Source organism: Lithobates pipiens, unplaced genomic scaffold (assembly GCF_037356315.1).
Source record: "Lithobates pipiens isolate NorthernLeopardFrog02 unplaced genomic scaffold, aLitPip1_a1.2 Scaffold_16, whole genome shotgun sequence".
Classification (NCBI taxonomy): domain Eukaryota; kingdom Metazoa; phylum Chordata; class Amphibia; order Anura; family Ranidae; genus Lithobates; species Lithobates pipiens.
Window position 1 is genome coordinate 272479770 of NW_027507748.1, and position 21601 is coordinate 272501370.

At 40.4% G+C, this 21601-nt stretch overlaps 1 protein-coding gene across 1 annotated transcript in view; it reads right to left on the bottom strand.

Annotated features, from left to right (window-relative positions):
- Window positions 1-8955: 8955 nt before the first annotated feature.
- The window catches only part of LEMD2 (LEM domain nuclear envelope protein 2), a 40572-nt gene continuing 27926 nt past the window's right edge, over window positions 8956-21601 (bottom strand). The window contains exons 2-9 of the mRNA XM_077481411.1: window positions 19830-19870; window positions 19310-19385; window positions 17343-17419; window positions 17177-17256; window positions 16882-17024; window positions 13867-13968; window positions 13671-13773; window positions 8956-9990 (exon numbers count right to left, since the gene is read on the bottom strand). Coding sequence (XP_077337537.1) covers window positions 9807-9990; window positions 13671-13773; window positions 13867-13968; window positions 16882-17024; window positions 17177-17256; window positions 17343-17419; window positions 19310-19385; window positions 19830-19870 — 806 coding nt within the window. The 3' untranslated portion in view covers window positions 8956-9806. The remainder of the gene's footprint in view (window positions 9991-13670; window positions 13774-13866; window positions 13969-16881; window positions 17025-17176; window positions 17257-17342; window positions 17420-19309; window positions 19386-19829; window positions 19871-21601) is intronic.

Here is a 21601-nt window from a genome sequence, read left to right on the forward strand (position 1 = left end):
ATTTGTGCATACAAGATCAAACAGCCTTTTTTACACAATGCAGAGGATTAACCCCTTAGGTTCCACAATAAGTATAACAAGCATACTTTATTGAAAATACAGACTGGTTTTATTGTTGTGGGTTTATTAACACTTTAAAAACTCTAATTAATGTGTAACTAAAGGCAAAACTTTTTTTTTTTTGGATAGAGTGGATTAGAGCAGCTGTCAATTAATTAATTGCTGTCTGTGGCCTCATTAGACAGTCTCATCCTCTCTATTTGTCCTATTTACCATTATCATCAAAAGTGAAGGTAAACGCCCCCCACCCACACCCACACTATCCAGTGGTGTAGTGGGTAGCACTCTCACCTAGCAATAAAAAGGGTCGCTGGTTTGAATCCCAACCACAACGCTACCTGCCTGGAGTTTGCGTGTTCTCCCTGTGCCTGCGTGGGTTTCCTCTGGGTACTCTAGTTTCCTCCCACACTCCAAAGATATGCTAGTAGGTTAATTGGCTTCTATCCAAAATTGGGCCTAGTATATATGAATGAGTTGGGGACATTGGATTGTGGGCTCCTTGAGGGCAGGGTGTGATATATGTGTGGAGCTCTGCATAAATTGTCGACGCTATATGGGTACCTTAAATAAATAATAATATAATAGATGAGACACAATGTAGAGGGAATAAGGACAATTTTAGATGCACCCACACTCACCCAGGATGGACTGGTGTCTTTATTCAACCTTACTAACTATGTAACACTAGTCTGGTGACATCCTGAAATTCCCTCCTTTTGGAGGGATTTCCTCTCACTTTTTTGGGAAGTTAAGGGAAATCTCCCCTAATGCAATTATTTCATAATGTGTAAAACTATTTATTACTGCTACTTGGCAGATAATCTAATGTTAGTTTCTTTGCTTATGGAAAATATCAAACATGATGCCAATGGGATTTTTGAGACAGATAAGACAATTGTGTATATATCTCAATAAAAGTCTGGTATGCCAAATTTACTACATAACATCAACAGAGTATACAGTTACATAACATAGTGTACAAACAGAAATACTATATCAGTGTTATTACTTAACCACAGGCCGACCAGCCGCCGTAGTTGTACTGCAGCAGAATGGCATGGCTGGGCGAAACAACGTTATGTAACGTTGCTTCGCCCTGTGGCCACTAGGGGGCGTGTGTCCCCTCGCTTGCTCCCCGAGCTGATGAGAGTCCCGCAATCGCTCGGGGCACACGGAGAACCCAAACTGTGTGTGTAAACACACAGTTTCCGGGTTCTCTGAGCAGAGAACTGACAGATCGTCTGTTCATACATAGAGTATGTACAGCAATCTGTTAGTTGCCCTGCACAGTCCTAACCCCCCTACAGTTAGAACACAAACTAGGACATACATTAACTCCTTCACTGCCAGTGACATTTTTACAGTAATCCATGCATTTTTAATCACGCTTATTCCTGTATTAATGCTAATGGTCCCTGGGTCAAAATTGTCAGAAGTGTCCGCCCTAATGTCACAGCCACGATAAAAATCACTGATCGCCGCTATTACTAGTAAAAAAAAAAAAATTATTATTAATAAAAATGGCATAAAACTATCCCCTATTTTGTAGACGCTATAATATTGCGTAAACCAATCAATATACGCTTATTTCGATTTGTTTTACCAAAAATATGTAGAAGAATATGTATTGGCCTAAACTAAGAAAACAAAATGTTTTTTTATATATTTCTTGGGGATATTTATTATAGCAAAAAGTAAAAAAGAATGCATTTTTTTTCAAAATGTATAATTTTTTTTGTTTATCGCGCAAAAAATAAAAAACACAGAGGTGATCAAATACCACCAAAACAAAGCTCTTTTTGTGGGAAAAAAACGATGTCCATTTTGTTTGGGAGCCACGTCACACAACCACGCAATTGAAAGTTAAAGTGACGCAGTGCCGAAGCACAAAAAGTGTTCTGGTCTTTGGACAGCCAAATGGTCCAGGGCTGAAGCTAAAAAAGTGTTTCAAAGCCCAATGGTATCATGGTACCCCTATGGTGTCAATGGTATATAAAAAAAATTCTTGTAGTATGCCTATCGCAGCTTGAGTTTTAATAAAGACATCAGGACAAAGCCCAATGGGTTTCAGAGAAACTCCTTCTTCAGGGGTATGTCTAAAAAGCAATCACATTATTGAGTATGTCAATCACATTTAATACCAATATAATATCAACAAGATAGTCCATGCTATATTTACATACTGGAACAACAACAATATACTGTATACTATAACAATAGATCATGTGGCCCCTATGTTACCACCCACATATTGTAGCGCAGCTGCATAGAGGGCATATTTAAATGCAGTCTGCATGGAAGTTCCTGGCTTCTTTCCACAGAAGCCGCTGGGCACTTCCAGGTTTAAAGATGGCTGCCGCATGGATGCAATCAGGGGTGTTTTATGAAAGCAGTGGGACTTTGTGTAAGATCAAATTTTGGGTCAAAGTGCGCCGCTGCAAAAATTGGATGTGGTATTCGGAGGCTGTAGGCAGCGCCAGTTGGTTACATAGTAAAGTAAAGATGCCTGATGACTGAGAGGTTAATTGCCTTGTGAGGCCATTCAGCTCCCACTCAGCTCCTTCCTGACAGGGTTGCCAACTCCCCACAACTTTTTCTACTGACAAACCATGGAAAATCTTCTGACAGCACTTTTTTTTTTACTGAGAACCTGAAATATGATAGAAACTCCTATCAGAAACTAAGAGGGTGTAAAGGGATAGAGAAAGAAGAGTGGAAGGGGGGAGGCAAAGGAGGGGACAGCAGTGATAGGAATATGAGGGAGAGAGAAAGATGGAAAAGTAGGAAAGAGATACAGAAAGGGAAAGAGGGATGGGGAAAGAAGTGAGGGGAGAGGGGGAGAGATAGGGAGGGGAGAGGCAGGGGGGATAAGAGAGAGAAAGGGAGGTGAGAGATGGGGGTGAGAAAGAGAGGTGGGGGGATGAGAGAGGGGGGGGTGAGAAAGAGAGAGGATGGGAGAGAGGGAGGGATGAGAGAGAGGGAGGGAGAAGAGAGGGAGGGATGAGAGAGGGGGGTGGGAGAGAGGGAGGGGTGAGAGAGGGGCTGAGAGAGAGAGAGAGAGAGAGAGGTAAGAGAGAAAGGACGGTGAGAAAGAGGCTCCCCTATCCCCCCCATCCTACACCGGGAGATCCCTGCCCCTACAAAATTTCAGCTCAAGCTCCCTTATCCGTTTCTTTATGGACCTTGCTTTGTGCCCTGGTGTGCAGTCATGTTGGTACAGCAAGGGGCCATCCCCAAACTGTTCCCACAAAGTTGGGAGCATGAAATTGTCCAAAATGTATTGGTATGTTGACGCCTTGTTGTTCCCTTCACTGGAACTAAGGGGCCAATCCCAACCCCTGAAAGACAACCCCACTCCATAATCCCCCTCCACCAGATCAGTGCACAAAGCAAGGGACATAAAGACATGGATGAGCAAGTTTGGGGTGGAGGAACTTGACCTCAACCCAATAGAACACCTTTGGGATGAATTAGAGTGGAGACTGCGAGCCAGGCTTTCTCTTCCAACAGCAGTGCCTGACCTCACAAATGTGCTTCTGAAAGAATGGTCAAAATTTCCATAGACACGCTCCTAAATCTTGTGGACAGCCTTCCCAGAAGAGTTTAAGCTGTTATAGCTGCAAAGGGTGGGCCAACTCAAAATTGAACCCTACGGACTAAGACTGGGGTGCCCTTAAAGTTCATGTGCGTGTAGGCAGGTGTCCCAGAACGTTTGATAATATCGTGTATATATATATATATATATATATATATATATATATATATATATATATATATATATATATATATATATATATATATATTTTTTTTTTACTCTGTTATCCTATTTCTTACATCTGGATGGGTGTGTGCAAGCAGAAATGTATAAATAGAGAATCACTTGGGCATAAAGCATCCATATGAAGAAAGATGGCTTGTTACACTTCCAACAAAAAAAAAAATCTGAGAAAGCTCGTGAATGTTTCTTGTCACTACAAAAATGGAAGAAAGGTGTTAACCATTAATTGGCTGCTTCAGTCTGTTCAGTGAGTCAAATAAGTAGCAGCAGCATCTCCCTGCCTATCCCTCAATGAGTAACATCTGTACAGCTTTGGTCCTCTGAACTTTGAAGCAACTAAATATCAGTTGCAAAGGTAGCTGCACATGTCACATCAAGACAACTTGACTAGTTCCACAAATGTTTTCCATCTGCTGCAGCAACTACTATGGGCAAGCTATTTTGTACTTTTAATAATAAAAAAAAAAAGAATTTTCAGTTGCATATATACATTGGCACAACACACTTGTAATGCTTGCAAGTGAATAAAAGTTCTGTTTGTTAACATAATAAATACAAACGTACACCATGTACCTTGTTTAGTTGTTTCTAATGGGCCAAAAAATGTTAAGATAAAGCATATGAACAGGGGAATATATGTAGGAACCCAAGCAAAATAGAAAAATGAAGATGAGTGAAACAAATAAAAAGATGGGCAGCCTGCTAGTCTTCAAGACAAAGCTTTCTTTATGTAATGCCTTTAACTGCATTCATAACATTTGCACACATAAAAGTGATTCATTGAATAAGGATCATCAACTCGAGGGTATGAAAGAAAAATTAGCACACCCTCTATTCTGCATTTTGATTAAACACATCAACATAATGAGTACAATGTTGAAGATTATCTATAGTAACAATAGCTGCCATGTGTAATCTAAAATTCTGTCCCCTCTCCAAACCTCATAAATACTCAGAAAAGCACATTTGCTGAGGTTCACTGACTCTGCCTTCAAAAGATATTTGCCTGGAGGATGCATCATATGGAGGGAAATGGACCGAGCAGAGACATAGGCTTTTAACCTACACTAAGTTTGCTGCACAGACACTCAGATTTTTATGTAGCACTTCATGTTCATTTTCAGTTTTTAAATGCTCAACCCTGGTAAAAGAACATGTTTATCATAATGGCAATGATAACCTATTCTAGATGCATTGCTAGCAGACTCATCTCTGCAATGGGGGATAATGTATGCAAATTATATACACACAACTATGCACCACACACACACATCTCTAGAGGTGTGTTTGTATATGCGTATGCAAAACAGACCCATGTTTAATTGCTTGTGTATTATATAATTAGCAACAAAGAATACTAATAGCTGGCACAGCCTAGCCATTCATCCAAGTCTGCTAATTTATTGTATTCACCAAAATTGCAAATTGTGTCAGTATTTATTCCAGTTATGTTTAAATTTGGCTAAAGGTAGTCATCCCTCCAGCAGAAGACTTCATCATGTTTGGCTGTTAATACTGCTGTGCTGTCTCTTGGGCCCTAACTAGTGACCACACTTTTATACAGCAAGTACATACAATTGTTTAGTATAGTGGTATACCTCTGTACCTCCAATGATTCTGAACTCCCAGGAAGAAGCAGCAAGCATCTTCTTCAGAGGACAAAATCTTTGTCCCCACAAGCCCCTCCTCCCAGGCAACATCACTGGTAGTATTTGTACTCACGAACTTTTGCGTGTTCAATATAACAATGTTTATTCTAGGTTTCATGGATTCTGATTGTATACTTTAATGCATTTCTTACCAAGTTCACAGACCTTGTTCTCTTAACCCCTAGACACTGGCTGTACACATATTATGTACAATTTGAATCATGCTTTGCCAGGTTTGTTTGCCTTCCTCTGGATCAACTGTAGGGATAGGATTGTAGAATTTTCTTTTTTCCATCTTTTAATGGTTGAATTGGATGGGACTTGTGTCTTTATTTTCAACCAGACTGTAACGATGTGGCAGCACTAGATTTTGTTATGGGGAGGCATGTATGTGTACTTACCATTAGCTCCTGGTCTTAGAATAACGATTTGGGGCTTGAATGGCTGGCTCTTGGTCGTATGATCATTGTGATAGCTGAAATGAGAATCCTCCCCTGTATCTTTGACAAATGTTAAAAGCTTTGGCGCAAATAAGGGAAAATATCAAAGTCCATGTGCAAGCAATAAAGTTATGATGGATCTAGTATGGGTAGTCTTTAGTAGTAGTGGCAGCTGTCCAGAGAATAAGTAAACTATACAATAGAACCACAGAGAGAAGGGGAAAGCGCCCTCTAGGTAATAATTTACAAGATGGTGGATATACATATGCTCATGTACAAAATAAAGAGCTCACAGTTTGCCATACTGTATCTTTAACAGAGCCATATTAAATATACATGTATGCACACATATGTAGATGGTACGTGTTCCAGCTCTTCACTTGTCTCTGTGTGTGCGTGTGAATACAACCTGTAGCAGGCTGTCGACTCCCCCGTCACAGACATCAGCTCCTTTCGGTATGCGCCTTAGCCTGGTCAGGGGCATTTCCAGGATCCCAATCAGCGTCCCTGACACAGCTCTGCACCACCAACAGCCTTTCCATGGCTGCAGGAGTAAATACAGGGCAGGAAAGACAGAGGCTCTTATTCTGTACATGATGGGCAAATGTATATCCACCACCTTGTGAGGTTATTACCAAAGTTTTAATTAAAAAAAAAACAAAAAAAAAAAAAAAAAAAAAAAAAAAAAAAAAACAGGCAAAAACAATCAAAGGATGTCCGGGTAACGGTTCCCCCTCAAGCGATCCCGAATCCCTCACGCAATGTCAGCAGGTCCTCTGTCTGCAGGATCCACCATCACCATTCCAGTAACAATGTTCTCCTCCCCATCAGTGGAAAGACCTCGAGGTCTTTCCACTGATGGGGAGGAGAACATTGTTACTGGAATGGTGATGGTGGATCCTGCAGACAGAGGACCTGCTGACATTGAGGGGCCTTGAGAAGTTCCACTGATCGTCCAGACATCTAAGCTGAATTGACCCTTACAGTGCTGGTGGCAGCAGGTGGAATGCGATGATCATCTGAGAGACTGGTTGGTGTTCATATGTGTATGATCGGCAAGATCTGTGTTTCTATTCTTTTCCAGTGTTTCACAGGAGTGACATTTGGAGCAACAGCCACAGCCCTATTGCGTGAGGGATTCGGGATCGCCTGAGGGGGAACCGTTACCCGGACATCCTTTGATTGTTTTTGCCTGTGGTGACCCTCTGTAACGGGGGGTCGCTTGGATCTGGTAAGGAGCCAATTCATTCATTCGGTGATGGGAAAAGCACATTATATTTCTGGAGAAGATTTCTAATTTGTGCACTTCTAATCCAGCTCTTACATGAAGTTTTTCTTCACCGGTGTTATTTACCATATGGACATTTTATAATATTTTGGTTTACAACTATATGGACATTATATAGAGTGTCTCAGAATATATATTTTTTGACAATTTATTTCATGTAAAAAATTGCAAACAAAATAATTTTTTCATTTTAGGGGTATATGCACAGAGATTTACACAATCTGTATTGCGTTTGGGTAATTCACATTATTGACACGTATTTGTGTCCCATTTTTGTATTTAATTTCATTTATTTGTACATATAATAGTATGCATTATATTTTTGAGGTGGTCTTAGAGACAATAAGACACTAAGACTCATATCGTGGGTTTGGCACATACACATACCCCATTCACTTTGGGCATTTGAGGTTAGCGCAGTTCTCTTTTTTTCTCTTTTTGTTCAATTAAAGAAGACGGCTTGAGACAATTGAAAGCTGCTTACAGGTATAAAAGGGCAGCACCCAGGGAATATTCTGCATTACCTGAATAGCAGGCAAAATAGCTTTAGCATGTTCAGCAAACACTTTCACATGCCATTCTTTGCAATCTTATTTACCAGTTAAGCAGCTAATCGCAGGGGATGGCTAATAATATTGTGTATGAGTAAATGTCTCGTGGCAAATTCACACTCACCAAAAGTGTTGGCGCTTTGCCCAATCATACCATTCTGGCGTTCAGGTGGAGCAAGGAACAGAGGAAGCTGAAAGCTGCAGCAGCTATCTAGTTACTTCTTACCTTTTATTATTTTTAACATGACAGGCTCCTAAATTACGATTTTATGTATAACCCTGGCAATCGAATGTGTTTACTGGTGTTTAAAACCGATAGGGATCAGGCAAGATGAAACAAAAAAATAAAATAAAAAAAGCGTGATCATCAAAAGTTTTAAATCTATGGCATAAGATAACACAGTGATGAAGTAGCCAATTGGATAAGCTGGCAGTGTCTTCTTCTCTTACCATTCCTCCACTGGCAAAAGCATGATTATCGAGGTTCTATGCAGAGTCTGCCACCATACTCACAGAAAGTACACTAATTCTGGCAGATATATGTGGACTGCCATTACTGACCTCCTTTGGAAAATGCTAGTGGCATGGCTTCCACGCTTCTGAGTCACAGACCACAAAAAAGCATGTGGCAATATAAATTCAGACAAAATCAGAGTTCCTTAAAACTATACTGGTTTCTAGTTCAGAACATACTTAAGCCAAGCATTTACAGGACAACGAATATATATATAAAAATTTTTTTTTAATAAAATCAACAATGGTAGGCTGCATCATTTTTCTCACAGCAGGTTTGCTTTTTGAGATGTTTAGAAAGTAAAACTTCTGATAATTATTAAACTGCCTTCTACCTGGCTGGAAATAAGAAAGCACATGACAAGCAAGTTATACCCACGTATCAAATCTGTTTTTTGGTAGCTACTATTATATTTTACTTAATGCCCCAGAGGGACATCAACCTTTAAGACCCTCACTTTTGTCACACTTCTTTGAATTTTCTCTGATTTTATCAATCTTTCTGTTGGTGGGATCTAATTGCCGATTTGACACACAGAGGTGGTGAAAATGTGGAAACAGACCTCCTGCCTACACAAAATTCATTGTTCTCTATCGTAATGAACAAATCAGGAAAAAAAGAAAGCACAAAATAACCCTTGAAATTATAGCTAATCAACATACAGGTGCTTCAGACTGGCACTCAGAATGATGCGTTTATTCAGCACAATAAAATACAGCAATGACTAACATATCAATACAGGTCTTTGTTCTACATAATTGCTGGTGTAAAAAACAGATTTTCATCACAGAACGGTGGCAAGGCACTGGTTAAATCCAGTGAAGGTATTGTGTTATTCTGTAATAATTGAATTTTATGCCTCTCTGCTGCAGCTTATAAACAACATCTCTGCTGTGCAGGAATAACTGCTGTCCAGAACGAGAGCAGCCAAGCGAGGAGACAGCAAGTGTCTAGATCTCCCATGAGCCCCTGCAAGAACAAATTACAACATCTCATGCACCACCCCTTCACTCCCCCCAACCCTCTTCCTACTCATGAAGCAATTACAGTCAAAGAATAGCACAGAGCCTTGCAAAAGTGTTAGGGATAATAAGCTTTCATGGAGTCCATCACCTTTTAGGTTACCAAGAAATTTGGATAGTGCAATGCTAGGTTCAATAGATGTATGGAGCACAGAACTGATTGTCGGGCATCCATAAACAGATGTAGGTGACTGCAGATTATTACAAGTTTTATACATGAAAGCATTTAAATACAATGTACAAAAGGAAAAACATAAAAGTACAACACATTGTACTCCGAATAACAGAAAGCAAAGCGCGAGTCATTCTGCACCACAGGTATTTTTATGTATTGCCATGTATATAAAAAAAGTCAGTTAAAAAAGGTGGAAAAGATGTCCAACATTCCCAGAAACCCATCTTCAGTGCAGGGATGCATAAATCCCAGAAGCCAACTAGTGTGCCATAACAGAAATAACTTGCTTACAATTGCTGAACATTACTTTTCATGTCCCAAACTAGCATCTATCTGCCCAATGTAGACAACAAAGTGGGTGAAAATCTTTCACTGGAAATGTCATGTCGTGTTTGGGTCCAGCGCCACACAAGCAAATCTGCTCCAGCCACCCGTTGGGATTCTGTACGAAGTCGAGATTCATTGTCTTCAATAAATTGCACAGACCGATCCCAGACTCTTTTTAAACGTTTCCTAGAAAGATAATGGAAAAAAAGGGGATATAGATCATTTATAGCATACAAAAAAAAAATATATATATATATATATATATATAATAATAATAAAAATAAAAATAATAATAATAATAATAATAATAATAATAATAATAAATATATATTTATTATTTTTTTTTTTTAAGTTTGTCATTATATACCACCATGTCTATGCTACCCCTCCTATTTTCCTTATAAGATATGCTATAACCTGGTGTGGACGAACAAGTAGGAGCCAACTGGCTGAAGTGAACTTTTATGCAGAAGCAATATGGTTCTTGGGGAGGGAACAAGACAATATTATTCCAAGACACCGCAATTAAGCTGTTGTGCAGCTATGAAAAAGTGCAATCAACAATAACTGTCCTAATATCACTACTATAAAAACACTTACCTGGAATGAAGTGCCCGAAGACTACACATAATCAAATGTGGGGTGGAAAAATTAAGAATCAAACAAGCTCAATAAGACAGAGGTAGGCAACTCTAAGAGGCTGAGATCTAACTGGACAACATGCGGGGGTGGAACAAAGTTCCCTGCCCCCCCTTCACATCACCCCCCCACAGAAGTGTCCTCTGCACCACACACCATAGCAGGGTCAGCTGTACCCTTCCACTGTAATGTTCTCCACCCCCCTCAGTAGTGTTTTGTACCTCCCAATCCTGTGTCTTCTACGCCCGTCACATCAACTCCCCTCCAAACTATAGTCTCCTGTCCCCCATAGCAGTGATATCTGCCCTCCTTTCAAACCCCACAACCCCCCCCCCCCCCCCCAGTGTCCCCTTGCCCTCTAGAAGCAGTGGCACTACGCCATCTCCTGCTCTGCAGTTAACATAAGAGTGACAGAAGCTGGGGGGAGGCAGAGCCCTGGTCACAATCCACTTGTCGGCTCCCAGATAATTATGGCTTGCCGAACTAGGGCTGAAAACAACTAATCGGCATAAACAATTATATTCAATCAAAATAGCTGTCAACTATTTTTATAATTGATTGGTCAGCCGATTAGTTGGCCTGCATACAGAATGCATTATTTACTTATGTGCCAGAAAATACAGTGCAACACACATACAGCTCAGTACACTAGCCATACATGTCAGTATACACAGTGCAGCACAAATACAGCTCAGTACACCATTCATACACGTCACTAAGTGCCTGAGAACTTGTGAATGTGTGAGGAGTAATGTCTCATTGGACACATAGTCCTGGGAAAAAGGGAGCGAGCGATTCTAAAAAGGCAGATTATTTTTTACCTTGATATAGGGGCACTCAGTACTATACTTTACAGCTTGCTATAGGAGAACCCTGAAGGCAGGAGCCGCCAGTAACGCCAGGAGGGGGACTCCAGAAGAGGTGGAACGAGCGAGTTAGGGTGGAGGAACTTGACTGGCCTGCAGAGTCCTGACCTCAACCTGATAGAAAACCTTTGGGATGAACTAGAGCAGAGACTGCAAGCCAGGCCTACTTGTCCAACATCATTGCCTGACCTCACAAATGCACTTCTGGAAGAATGGTCAAACATTCCCATAGACACACTCCTAAACCTCATGGACAGCCTTCCCTGAAGAGTTGAAGCTGTTATAGCTGCAAAAGGTGGGCCAACTCAATATTAAACCCTATGAACTAAGACTGAGATGCCATTAAATTCCATGTAAAGGTAGGCGTTACAATACTTTTGACAATATAGTGTATATGTGATCTGGCGTACAGGTGCCTCCCTGTAGCAGTAAAAGTGCAATAGGGCAGGCCTGAAGCAGTTAAAGTTGAATTTTACCCATAACACCTTGATAAAAAATAATGCTCGTTGCACATTAATAATTATGCTACCAAAATTAGTGTGTGCTGTAAATTGCCTCCAGCATTGTTCTGGTTTCTTTTAACTGGAGGCTGCCATTCTGCTGACACCCAGAGCCCCGGAACAGTAGTAAAATAAAGCAGAACTAAACCCATCGACTTAAAGGTTTCAAAAAGTTGCATTCCTGGAATGCCGGGATTGCCAATGGTCACATTTGCTTGTGTCCTCAACCAAACTGAAACCATCAAATGGTTGGTGTCATAACTGATCATATGTGCAGCACCATGGCAGTTGCAGATCAAACAGAAGCAGCTTCCTTGGCTGTAAAGGATAGGTGGGTTTAATTCCACTTTAAGTCTGTGAGCAGATCAGCCTCTACAAACTCAGAAATGCCTAAAAACAGAGAGCAACTCAGCATGTGCAGAGCAGGGCGAGATGGTATTACTGGATTTTAAACAGCAGAGGCCCTTATTTTTAATGTTTTACATAGCTATACCTGCAAAAGGGACCAGACTTAAAGTGGTTGTAAACCCTTACAAACCACTTTGACCTACAGGTAAGCCTAGATTAAGGCTTACCTGTAGGTCCAAGAAATATCTCCTAAACCTATATGGTTTAGGAGATATTTGCCCCGAAAACGGGCACCGCTGTCTACGGCGCATGCGCCGTAGACAGCGGCGCGCAGGCGCACTGAGCGCAGCATTTCCAAGAATGGAGCTGCCGCGCGTGTCGACTCCCGTGCGCTTGCGCAGGAGTGACGTCATCGCGGCTTCGCCGAATGACAGCTGCGGAGCTGCGAGACGCCACCAACAAGATGGATGCGGCGGACTACAGGGGACAGCGGCGACTTCGCTGGCTCCTGTGTCAGGTAAGTGACACATAATGGACTACTATGCGATGCATTGTAGTCCATTATGCTTTGCCTTTACAGGGAATGAAAGAGGAAGTAAACTCATCAAGGTTTACTTCCTCTTTAAGTGATCTAGCAGGACTTAATTTTATGACTAAAGTCCCACTTTAAATCTTGGTGTGCTTTTTGTAATTTTTCCAGATTTCTATCCTTGTGCCGGATGGCGGGTCTCGTTTTCGCCCCCTATAGTTTTCTGCAGATAGCCTGTAGTGGGTGGGGCCTGCTGGGTCCCTCCCACAGCTCCGCTTTCTGCGCAGGTGTTGTTCCAGCACAACTATGAGGTCACTGCTACTTTCACAAGTTAATATCTGGGTTTGCAAAAGCATTTGCTGCAAATTTTATTTATATTGTTTGTCTATGGACGAATATAGTCCAATGAAAGTGCCCAGAGTTCAGCTTTAATGTTTTATAAAAGATAAGCTTGAAGTAGATTTTTCAGTCTACTAATACAATGCAGGCTTGTTTAAGCCGGCCATGGATGGTTCAAATCTTGGCCTGTTCAGCAGGGACCAAACGAGATTCAAAGCATGTATGGGCAAGACTTGGGTACTACCAGACGAGCATGTTGGATTTTTAAAATGAGATTATTGCCAGCTGCAAGGACAGCTTCCCACAACCGCCCCCCCCCCCCCCCCCCCTCCATCACCAGGTGAACACAATCGCTCAACGGGTTGCAGAAAAGAAAAATCGCATAATGCATGGCTTGCTTTAGCAGTGCTGCTGGGTGACTATTGCGGATTCTGTTGTTGCTCTGTAATTCAACCACACAAGGGTCTTTCTTCTTGAAAGAAGACTCTCTGCAAGCTCTGATGAGCTGAAAAATGCAGGATGCCCCTAGTGAACGCTATCTTTTTTTTTTGGCTTAATCTCTTGGTCATATGATGGCACACAAGTGCACCATTTCCCTTATCTGTGCACTTTAAGACAAGATCAGCATGGGCTGGTTTTGCTTACCTGTCCTGAGGCATTATAAGTGTATCTCTGACATGCAAGATACCAATGAATGGGGTGTGTTCGATTCTGTTCTGATAGTCTTGGTAGTGATGTTTGACAACATCTTTGAAAATGAGAGAGAAGAGAAAGAGATATTAGGCATTCACTGACTTATGCAGTCGCATTGCATTAACAGTACAAGATATTTGATATATACCAATGATTTTCTCGACCATAGCAAACATCTGTTTTTGCTCCTCTTCTATCTTCCTCCAGTGATAGCGCAAGTAGATCAAAAATAACCAGAGAACAAAGACAACTGATGGAAGAAAAAACACTGGTAAATGTAAAATCAATAGCAGTAGAATCTCAACCAAGCATTATCAGTAGCAAAGTGCTCTTGCAGCCCTGGAAAAAAATACTGCAAAAGAGAAGGCTGACCATGAGATGTCACCCTCTAACATACTCCTATAAGTCCAGGGTGAGGGACACAGACAGCGTTCTGGGCTTACAGGAGGTGGGAACTAAAATCTGCATAGCCCAATATAAGAGTTTATGCTATAGGGCTTTTGTTCTGCCAAATCTTCCTGGCAAACCTGCCAGTTCCTGTGGTAGGGCAAGAAAGTGCACCCACTGCTTTACATTGCTCACTCATAATGAAGGAACACACAGGTAGGTGTATTGTATACAGGGTAGCTATAGTCTCCTTGTTGTGACCATGCATCTTACTGCTTATCAGTGGCATAGTGGCTTGCACCTGACCTGATGATTAAGTCCGTTTGATAGTTGGCCAATGCTTTACACACCAGGGAAGTATGACTGTTGACATCAAATAAATAAAAAATTTAAAGAAAGGGAGGTATACAAAAGTACAAAAATAATTTTTCAACGTTTTATCAGTGGAATACATTTTATGTTTTGTTTGTTTTTTAAATTTAAATAAGGGGACTCTGAAGCCAGCAGAATTAAGCTATTAAATGAATTGAGGCAGAAAAAAAAAAGAAAAAAAAAAAAAAAACTGCCAGACCTGCCAAAGTCAAATGATAGAACTCTGATTGGAGGAGAGCCCTTTCACTGCATTAGGCAGTGAGAACTTAGTTGATTACCACAAGCAGTATGCGTGATATGCAGTATTGCAAATTATCGCTATCCGCTCTGCTATAAAAGAGTCCCTAAATGACAGAGTACCATTTATACAAAGCAAAACCGTGGAAAAATACACTTCACCGTGCTTTTCTTTGTTCAGACTAGTTCTAAAAATTTTAAAAAGCTGCCACAAAAGGCAGAGATATCTAGGGACAGCAGAGTAGAGACACTAGAAAGAGTCTGAAAAGGAAATTAATACAGCCATCACATCTAAAAGCCTCATACACACGGTATGATTGTTGGCACAGGATTGTCTGTTGACTGACTGTTGTCCTAAAATCGTACTGTTAGTACACTCCTTTTGACAATTGTCCAACTTTCGGCCAACAAATGGATGACAGGCTAGCAAATTTTTGGCGGACAACAGTTTGACGTCTGACTTTCGTATGGTCAGTAAACAAATCAGTCACATAAAAGTCGAAAGTACAAACATGCATGCTCAGAATCAATGCTCACGAAATTAGCAGAAGGGGCCCAAAGGGTAGTGCTCAAGAGCTGACATTCCTCGTAGTACGTCACTACGTTCGAGTTTGTGGCATGACAATTGTGTACAGTTAGTATGCAAGACAAGCTACTGGTACACAACCCGCTCATTTGTCCAACAATTATACTGTGCATATGAGGCTTAAGAATTCTAAGCTGCAATATAATGCACGTTTGCTTTTGAGTGTAGTTCTTAAGTATTTATGCTCCATACTGGGTTTATAGTACTCTATACTCTGGCTGGCTCTAACTTAAATCCCAACTCTTGGCAAAAAAAAAAAAGCTTTCCCTTGCAGCGTCTTTATTTGCAGAAGTAGTATCTTTTAAAATTACAAAGTTGTTCTGCCATGCTGATGATTTATTACAAAGGAGTGCCTAGAGGAGTTGTCCTTGTTATACTCTACACTAATATTACAACTTATAAAGCCCAACTCCAGGCAAAAAAAAAAAAAGTGTTCCCATGCAGTGGGGCTGTGCCTGCGCTGCATGACTTATCTGCTCCTTTTGTCCAGAGGTGACCAGAAAGTTTATAAATCACCCAATCCTCTGCTCCAGTGGCAAATGGAACTCCCCCACAATCCAAATGTGGATTATTCCTGATGTCCTCACGTCAACAGCGGGTCCATGGGCATCAGAATAGTCCCACTGCACAAGACTACAGGGGGGGAGGAGTCACAGAAACCAGTTTTGTGCTGCGAGGATTGCGCAAGTATATCTCTCTATCCCCTAGACAAAAAAAAGCTGTTGACCCCTGCAGTGCAGGTACAGCCCTACAGCAAGGAAAAGCTTTTTTTGCCCAGAGCTGGGCTTTAAATTATAAGGCCAGCCAGAAGAGTCCTATAAACCCAGTATGGAGCACAAATACTTAAGAATACACGCAAAAGCAAACGTTTATCAGGCTCTTTTTCTATTTGTATCTAGTAGTCCAGCCAGCAAGTCTGTTTTTCAAAAGCATAAGATCTCCAGCAGAATGTATGTTTATATGGATGAGACAAACCACTTAAACACTGGCAGGGGTGATTAAAATGATCAGCTTTTAATTTATTCATGCAAAACCTTTATCCCAAAATGTTTGCAAGAACTGATTATAAAGTGTGAGCTGGAGCGCCTTCATTTTCTTAGTGTATCTAAATCTACTAATACATTTAAGACTACCCTCCCCATGCAAACTGACAATGCCACTGTCTATTGTGCCTCATGTTCTCATTCCTCCAGAATTGTGTCTTATGTATTAATACAGGTAGTGTATTACTGGCCAATCACCTGGTGAAAATAGAAGGTTGATTGGTAAGTTGCAATACAATACATTTTTTGGTGTTGGGTTTAAAAAGGAGAAGTTCACAATTATATATATATATATATATATATATATATATATATATATATATATATATATATATATATATATATATATAAAAAATGGTTGTCAGACCGGGGAGTCAGGTAGGTACAGGGGCTAGTCTGTTCATAACATGTTCCCCCCTGAATATGGGAATAACGTGTAACATATTATGAAAGGTGAACTTATCCTTTAATACCTTTTTGAAAGTGACCAGACTAAAACAGGAACAAGTAAAATAACTGAAAACAAAGCATTTCATACCAAAAAGGGCCAGGAAAAGGTTAGAAATAGCCGTGTAAAGCGCATTTATCAGTCGGCAAGTAATTCCAAAATGGGGTCGTGAAGATTCAACACAGGAGACGAGGGAGCCTGTGGTGGCAATCTCACCATCTTCACCTTTTGCCCTACAAGATGCACATGTGGCCACAAATTAGGAAGAAATAAGCAATACATTATTACAATAGCAATATTTTTTCTAAGACTAAGATATCAGATATCAGGAAAAAAAAGATGACCAGAAGTATACAGATTAGCAGCAGTATGCAGTTTGACTCACCATATGCCTAAATGTTCATCCCTGTTCAGCAGCCAATCTATAGCAGAATCAAATTTCTCCGGTGCATAGTCAAAAACATTCTATAAAAAGGATATGCAACAACATAAGGGTAAGCCTTTAAAATCCAGTGACTCATGACAATATGACAGTCCTCACTGATACTTACCATTACATGTTCCTTTGCTCTTCTAATGGGTATACACTTGCTTTTCAGATTGGAAGGATTTCCACACTCAAAGCTACCTAATATGATGATGAAAAAAGAAAACGTAGGTTAAAAAAAATAAATTAAATAAACACAAACCTCTACCTGTCAGTTTTTCTTTTTTTGTGCACAATGAAAACACTTTGCACAGTTCTGTGACAGGACAAAAGTAACCCCCGGGCATCCCAGAGCAGCCAAAGATTCCAAACCAGGAAGAAGACTAGGAGAAGATGGCCTCGAGCCTGCATCGCTAGAAGGATTGCTTGTTAGGTAATATGCCATAAATGTGCAAATATGGCATATTATGGCTTATAGCACACTGTGGCAATAAGGGAGTCCAAAATGTTCCTTTTGATGTGGTCATTTACTTCTGCTTTAAAATGGTGGCACTTCTTTACAATATGTTAAATCAAGTTTTTAGTGCAAAACAAAAGGGTTTTGTGTTTATGTTTAAGATGCATACATTAAAGCTATCATAAAAAGTTAATTTATTAAGGTTACTTTATATTTCAGTTAACTTGTCACCACCGTGACTGCTTGACCAATCCCATCTGAAGGCTTAAAGCTCTTGCTATTAAGTCAAAAAAAAAAAAAAAAAGAAGGAGGTAGAACACCTACATTGCTGGCTGGTGGTGCCGCAGTTGTTCACTTCAGGAACTACAGCCGACAAAGAGCCTTCTGAATCTGTCACACTTCTGGGTTTGTCAGATGCCTATGCCCTCCAACAGCACTAGGCAACCAAACATCCAACACGCGTGGATAGTAACAATCAGAAGACTCTTCATCGATCATAGCTCTTAAAGAAACAAAGGTTCAGATCGTGTCAGTATAGTAATGATTTTGCCTCTGCAATCAGGCTGCTGACATTGTAACACTGGGTAAGGATATGGATTCTCTCAAAGTATTGGTAAGGTGAGGAGGGTGGGCAATGTCAAAGGTGGATTCTGAGAAGTGAAAGGTGCATAAGGAACCTGACCTAGGGGAAGGGGGGGGGGGGAAATAAAAATAAATGAAGTATAAACTTGTGGCCTTAAATGCAAAAATGATTTGGGAATCAGCAGGACTCCATTCAGACCTCAGAGGAAGATTTCTACTCAATGGAGTAGAAGTCTGGCAGCACAGGCTGCAGTGAAAAGATGAATATTTATGTATTACAAGTATGCCTTTTTGTAAATAGATTTACTTATAACAAGGTCGCTTAAAGCATACTTCATGCAAACAAGAAAGAAATTTACCTCCTCTGTTTATATTGCACTGGAGTTAACAACCTAAGCATATGTAAAAATAAAACCAGTGTACTAGATAATGCAGATTAAACTATTGTACACTAGGTGACAGCTGTGCCTCCACTTTTGTGCTTAGCAGAAGTACAGCTGTCACCAAGTACAACACCAGTCCTCTCTTCCATACAAACTTGCATTGTCTTTGTATCCTGCTCCATTTTGATTCTCCTAGTGACCACATTAGCATTGCCATCTCACCCAACTTCCTTTTCCATTGTCAGCTATCTAGTGAGAGATTGTCCAGCAATGTTCGTGTGGGGATTTTATTCTGGTGATATTTCCTTATGTCACTTCTTTATAAGTGCAATTTTAACTTTTTATTATTCATATTAACCTGCTTTACTCTGCACTAGCCAGGGTGCTTTGCCTTTATCTTTATAGTTTTGTATATGTATTTGGCCTTTGGACACTCAGAGCTTATACGAATACTCAGAAGCAGGGTACATGTGAATATCCTATAAAATATGCAAGTTTACTTTTGTGCAAAGAGATGTTACTAACTAACCAGCATTAAATATAATGAGCAACAAAGCAGAGTATCATCAATGAATGTAGCCCGTTAGCTACAACTGACATAAGTAAATGAAAATGACTGGCAGACTATATATACTGCCCATTTGTAACAAAGGAGCATTAACCACTCACCAGCCTCTAATGACAGAAAATTAAACAGCTCTGAAAGGATCTGAAGAATGATCTGCTTCTGCATGGTTTGGCAATACTGAAATAAAAAACAAACAAAAAAAACAAAAAATGGAAAGGAGATGGCAGGCCATTTAAGTTGCATGTGCAGCATATCATACAATACCACATGCCCGTGGACAATGGTCCATTCACGAAAATCTGAGTGGCCTGATGACAAACTTTGTACACTAAACTTTTATAGCAAACTGAGCCAAGATTATGATTGCTCTTTTCAGAAAAAGGTTTGCTCTTCAGCTATAGATGGCTATACATTAATTTTATTTACATAACAGACACACAACACATAAAAACATCGAATGCAGACCGGTTATTTAAGATTAGGATTTAGATAATGCAGAATGCAACATTGTTATACAGTTTATTGGTAGACAGGTAGCAATTTTCCAGGATGTACAGATAAAGAAAAATTACAGTTTATCGCAAATTATATAAAAAAATAAACTAAAAAATAAAATCTTACCTTATCGGCTTTGCCTTCACAGTCAGGGGGAATGAGTTTGACTAAAAAAACAAAACAATGGAATTCAGAAAAGGGAAAACATTTTTTTCCCCAAAATTATTGCTAAAGCACAACTCCAGCCAAAACGTTTTGCCAGAATAGGTGAAGGTCCCACCTTCATCCACTTCCCGACTGACCAATGTACATGCAGTACAGTAAATGGCCAGGCGAGTGCTCTAAAGTTGCTGGACAACCTTCCAATCGTGCGCAGTGGCACAATCCTGCAAAGCTCCTGTGTCCACAATGTTCAGTACCATGAGTCTGTGATTGGCCCAGGTACCATGTGATCAGTGTGACCAATAATAGGGATCACATGATAAGCAAGAGAACTGTCATGGATGGCTTTCATTCATTACAATCGCTGTGATCGATCACAGGGCCATTTACAGCTGCAGCTGTACATTTGATAGCTGTAGCCAATCACAAAAGCAAGCTGTCAAGAATGATATCCATCATCTCCCCATTCTCCTGACATCAAGGCATCTGGGTCCACACAACCTCCGCTAACTGGACATTTTCTCTTTTTCGGACTACTCTCTGTAAAACCCTAGAGATGATTGTGCGTGAAAATCCTAGTAGATTATAGCAATTTTTGAAATACTCAGACCAGCCTGCCAGGCACCAACAACCATGTCACGTTCAAAGTCCCTTAAATCTCCTTTTTCCCCCCTATTCTGGTGCTTGGTTTGAACTTCAGCAAGTCATCTTTACCACGTCTAGATGCCATCGAGTTGCTGCAATATAATTGGCCGATTAGAAATTTGTGTAACCAAGCAATTGAATAGGTGTACCTAATAAAGTGTCAGGTGAGCTTATGTATAATGTATGTAAAACGCTGCATAAATTGATGGCGCTATACAAGTACCTGTAAAAAAAATAAAAAAAAAAAAATAAAAAAAAATAGTCAGCCATTAAATGTGTGTGTGTAGCAAGTCATAGCAAACTCTTTGGCACCTTATGCCAGACCCATTTATCGTTAACAACCTCTCCATTACAAGAAATGATGTAATCACTGAAATACTCTTTGTCCCCCTTTAAAAAGGCAACCTTCCGTAGTGCAAAATTGCCTAGGTATTGAAATTTTCCGACCAAAGCCTAAAATTATGCATATAATAGGCGTTAGTTTCCTGCTTATTCCTTTGCCAGTAATCCCTCAAGACATGCAAGACAGGACTTTATCATTTAAAAAGGAAACAAAAAAAAGTTTGCAACTGCATGTGCTAGCCTTTAGTATACACAAGAAGAAAAATAAACAAAAAAGTTTAAAGTGCTGTCTTGGTGGATTCCTGGAAAAGAAAAATATGATAGCTCACTAGTACCTTCCCCATTTATCCTGCAGGACAGCCAAGAAAGACGAATACCTAGGGCAGGGGTCTGCAACCTTTTTCCACTTAAGGGCAAGATTCAATGTATGTGAATGCACGAAGTGCCGCATTAACCTGCTAATAAGTTACGGTAATAACCATTGTAATAACAGTACAGGTTTACCTCACTTTAAAGGTGCTTCACGAATACAAAGCCAGTTCACCCTGAGGGAGCATGATGTGGCTGGGGATTCATATTTTACTGCCCCTCCACCATCCTGACACCCAAGGGTGGCTGACGCCAACCCTGCCACCCAGCATGGTCTGGAGATGGGGTTCCAGTCCCTAGGGAAAATGGGGTCCCTGTCTCCAAGTGACAAGGGGTCCCCAATAGGTTCCTTCCCCATTGCAGTGTCCTCTGTCCCCCTT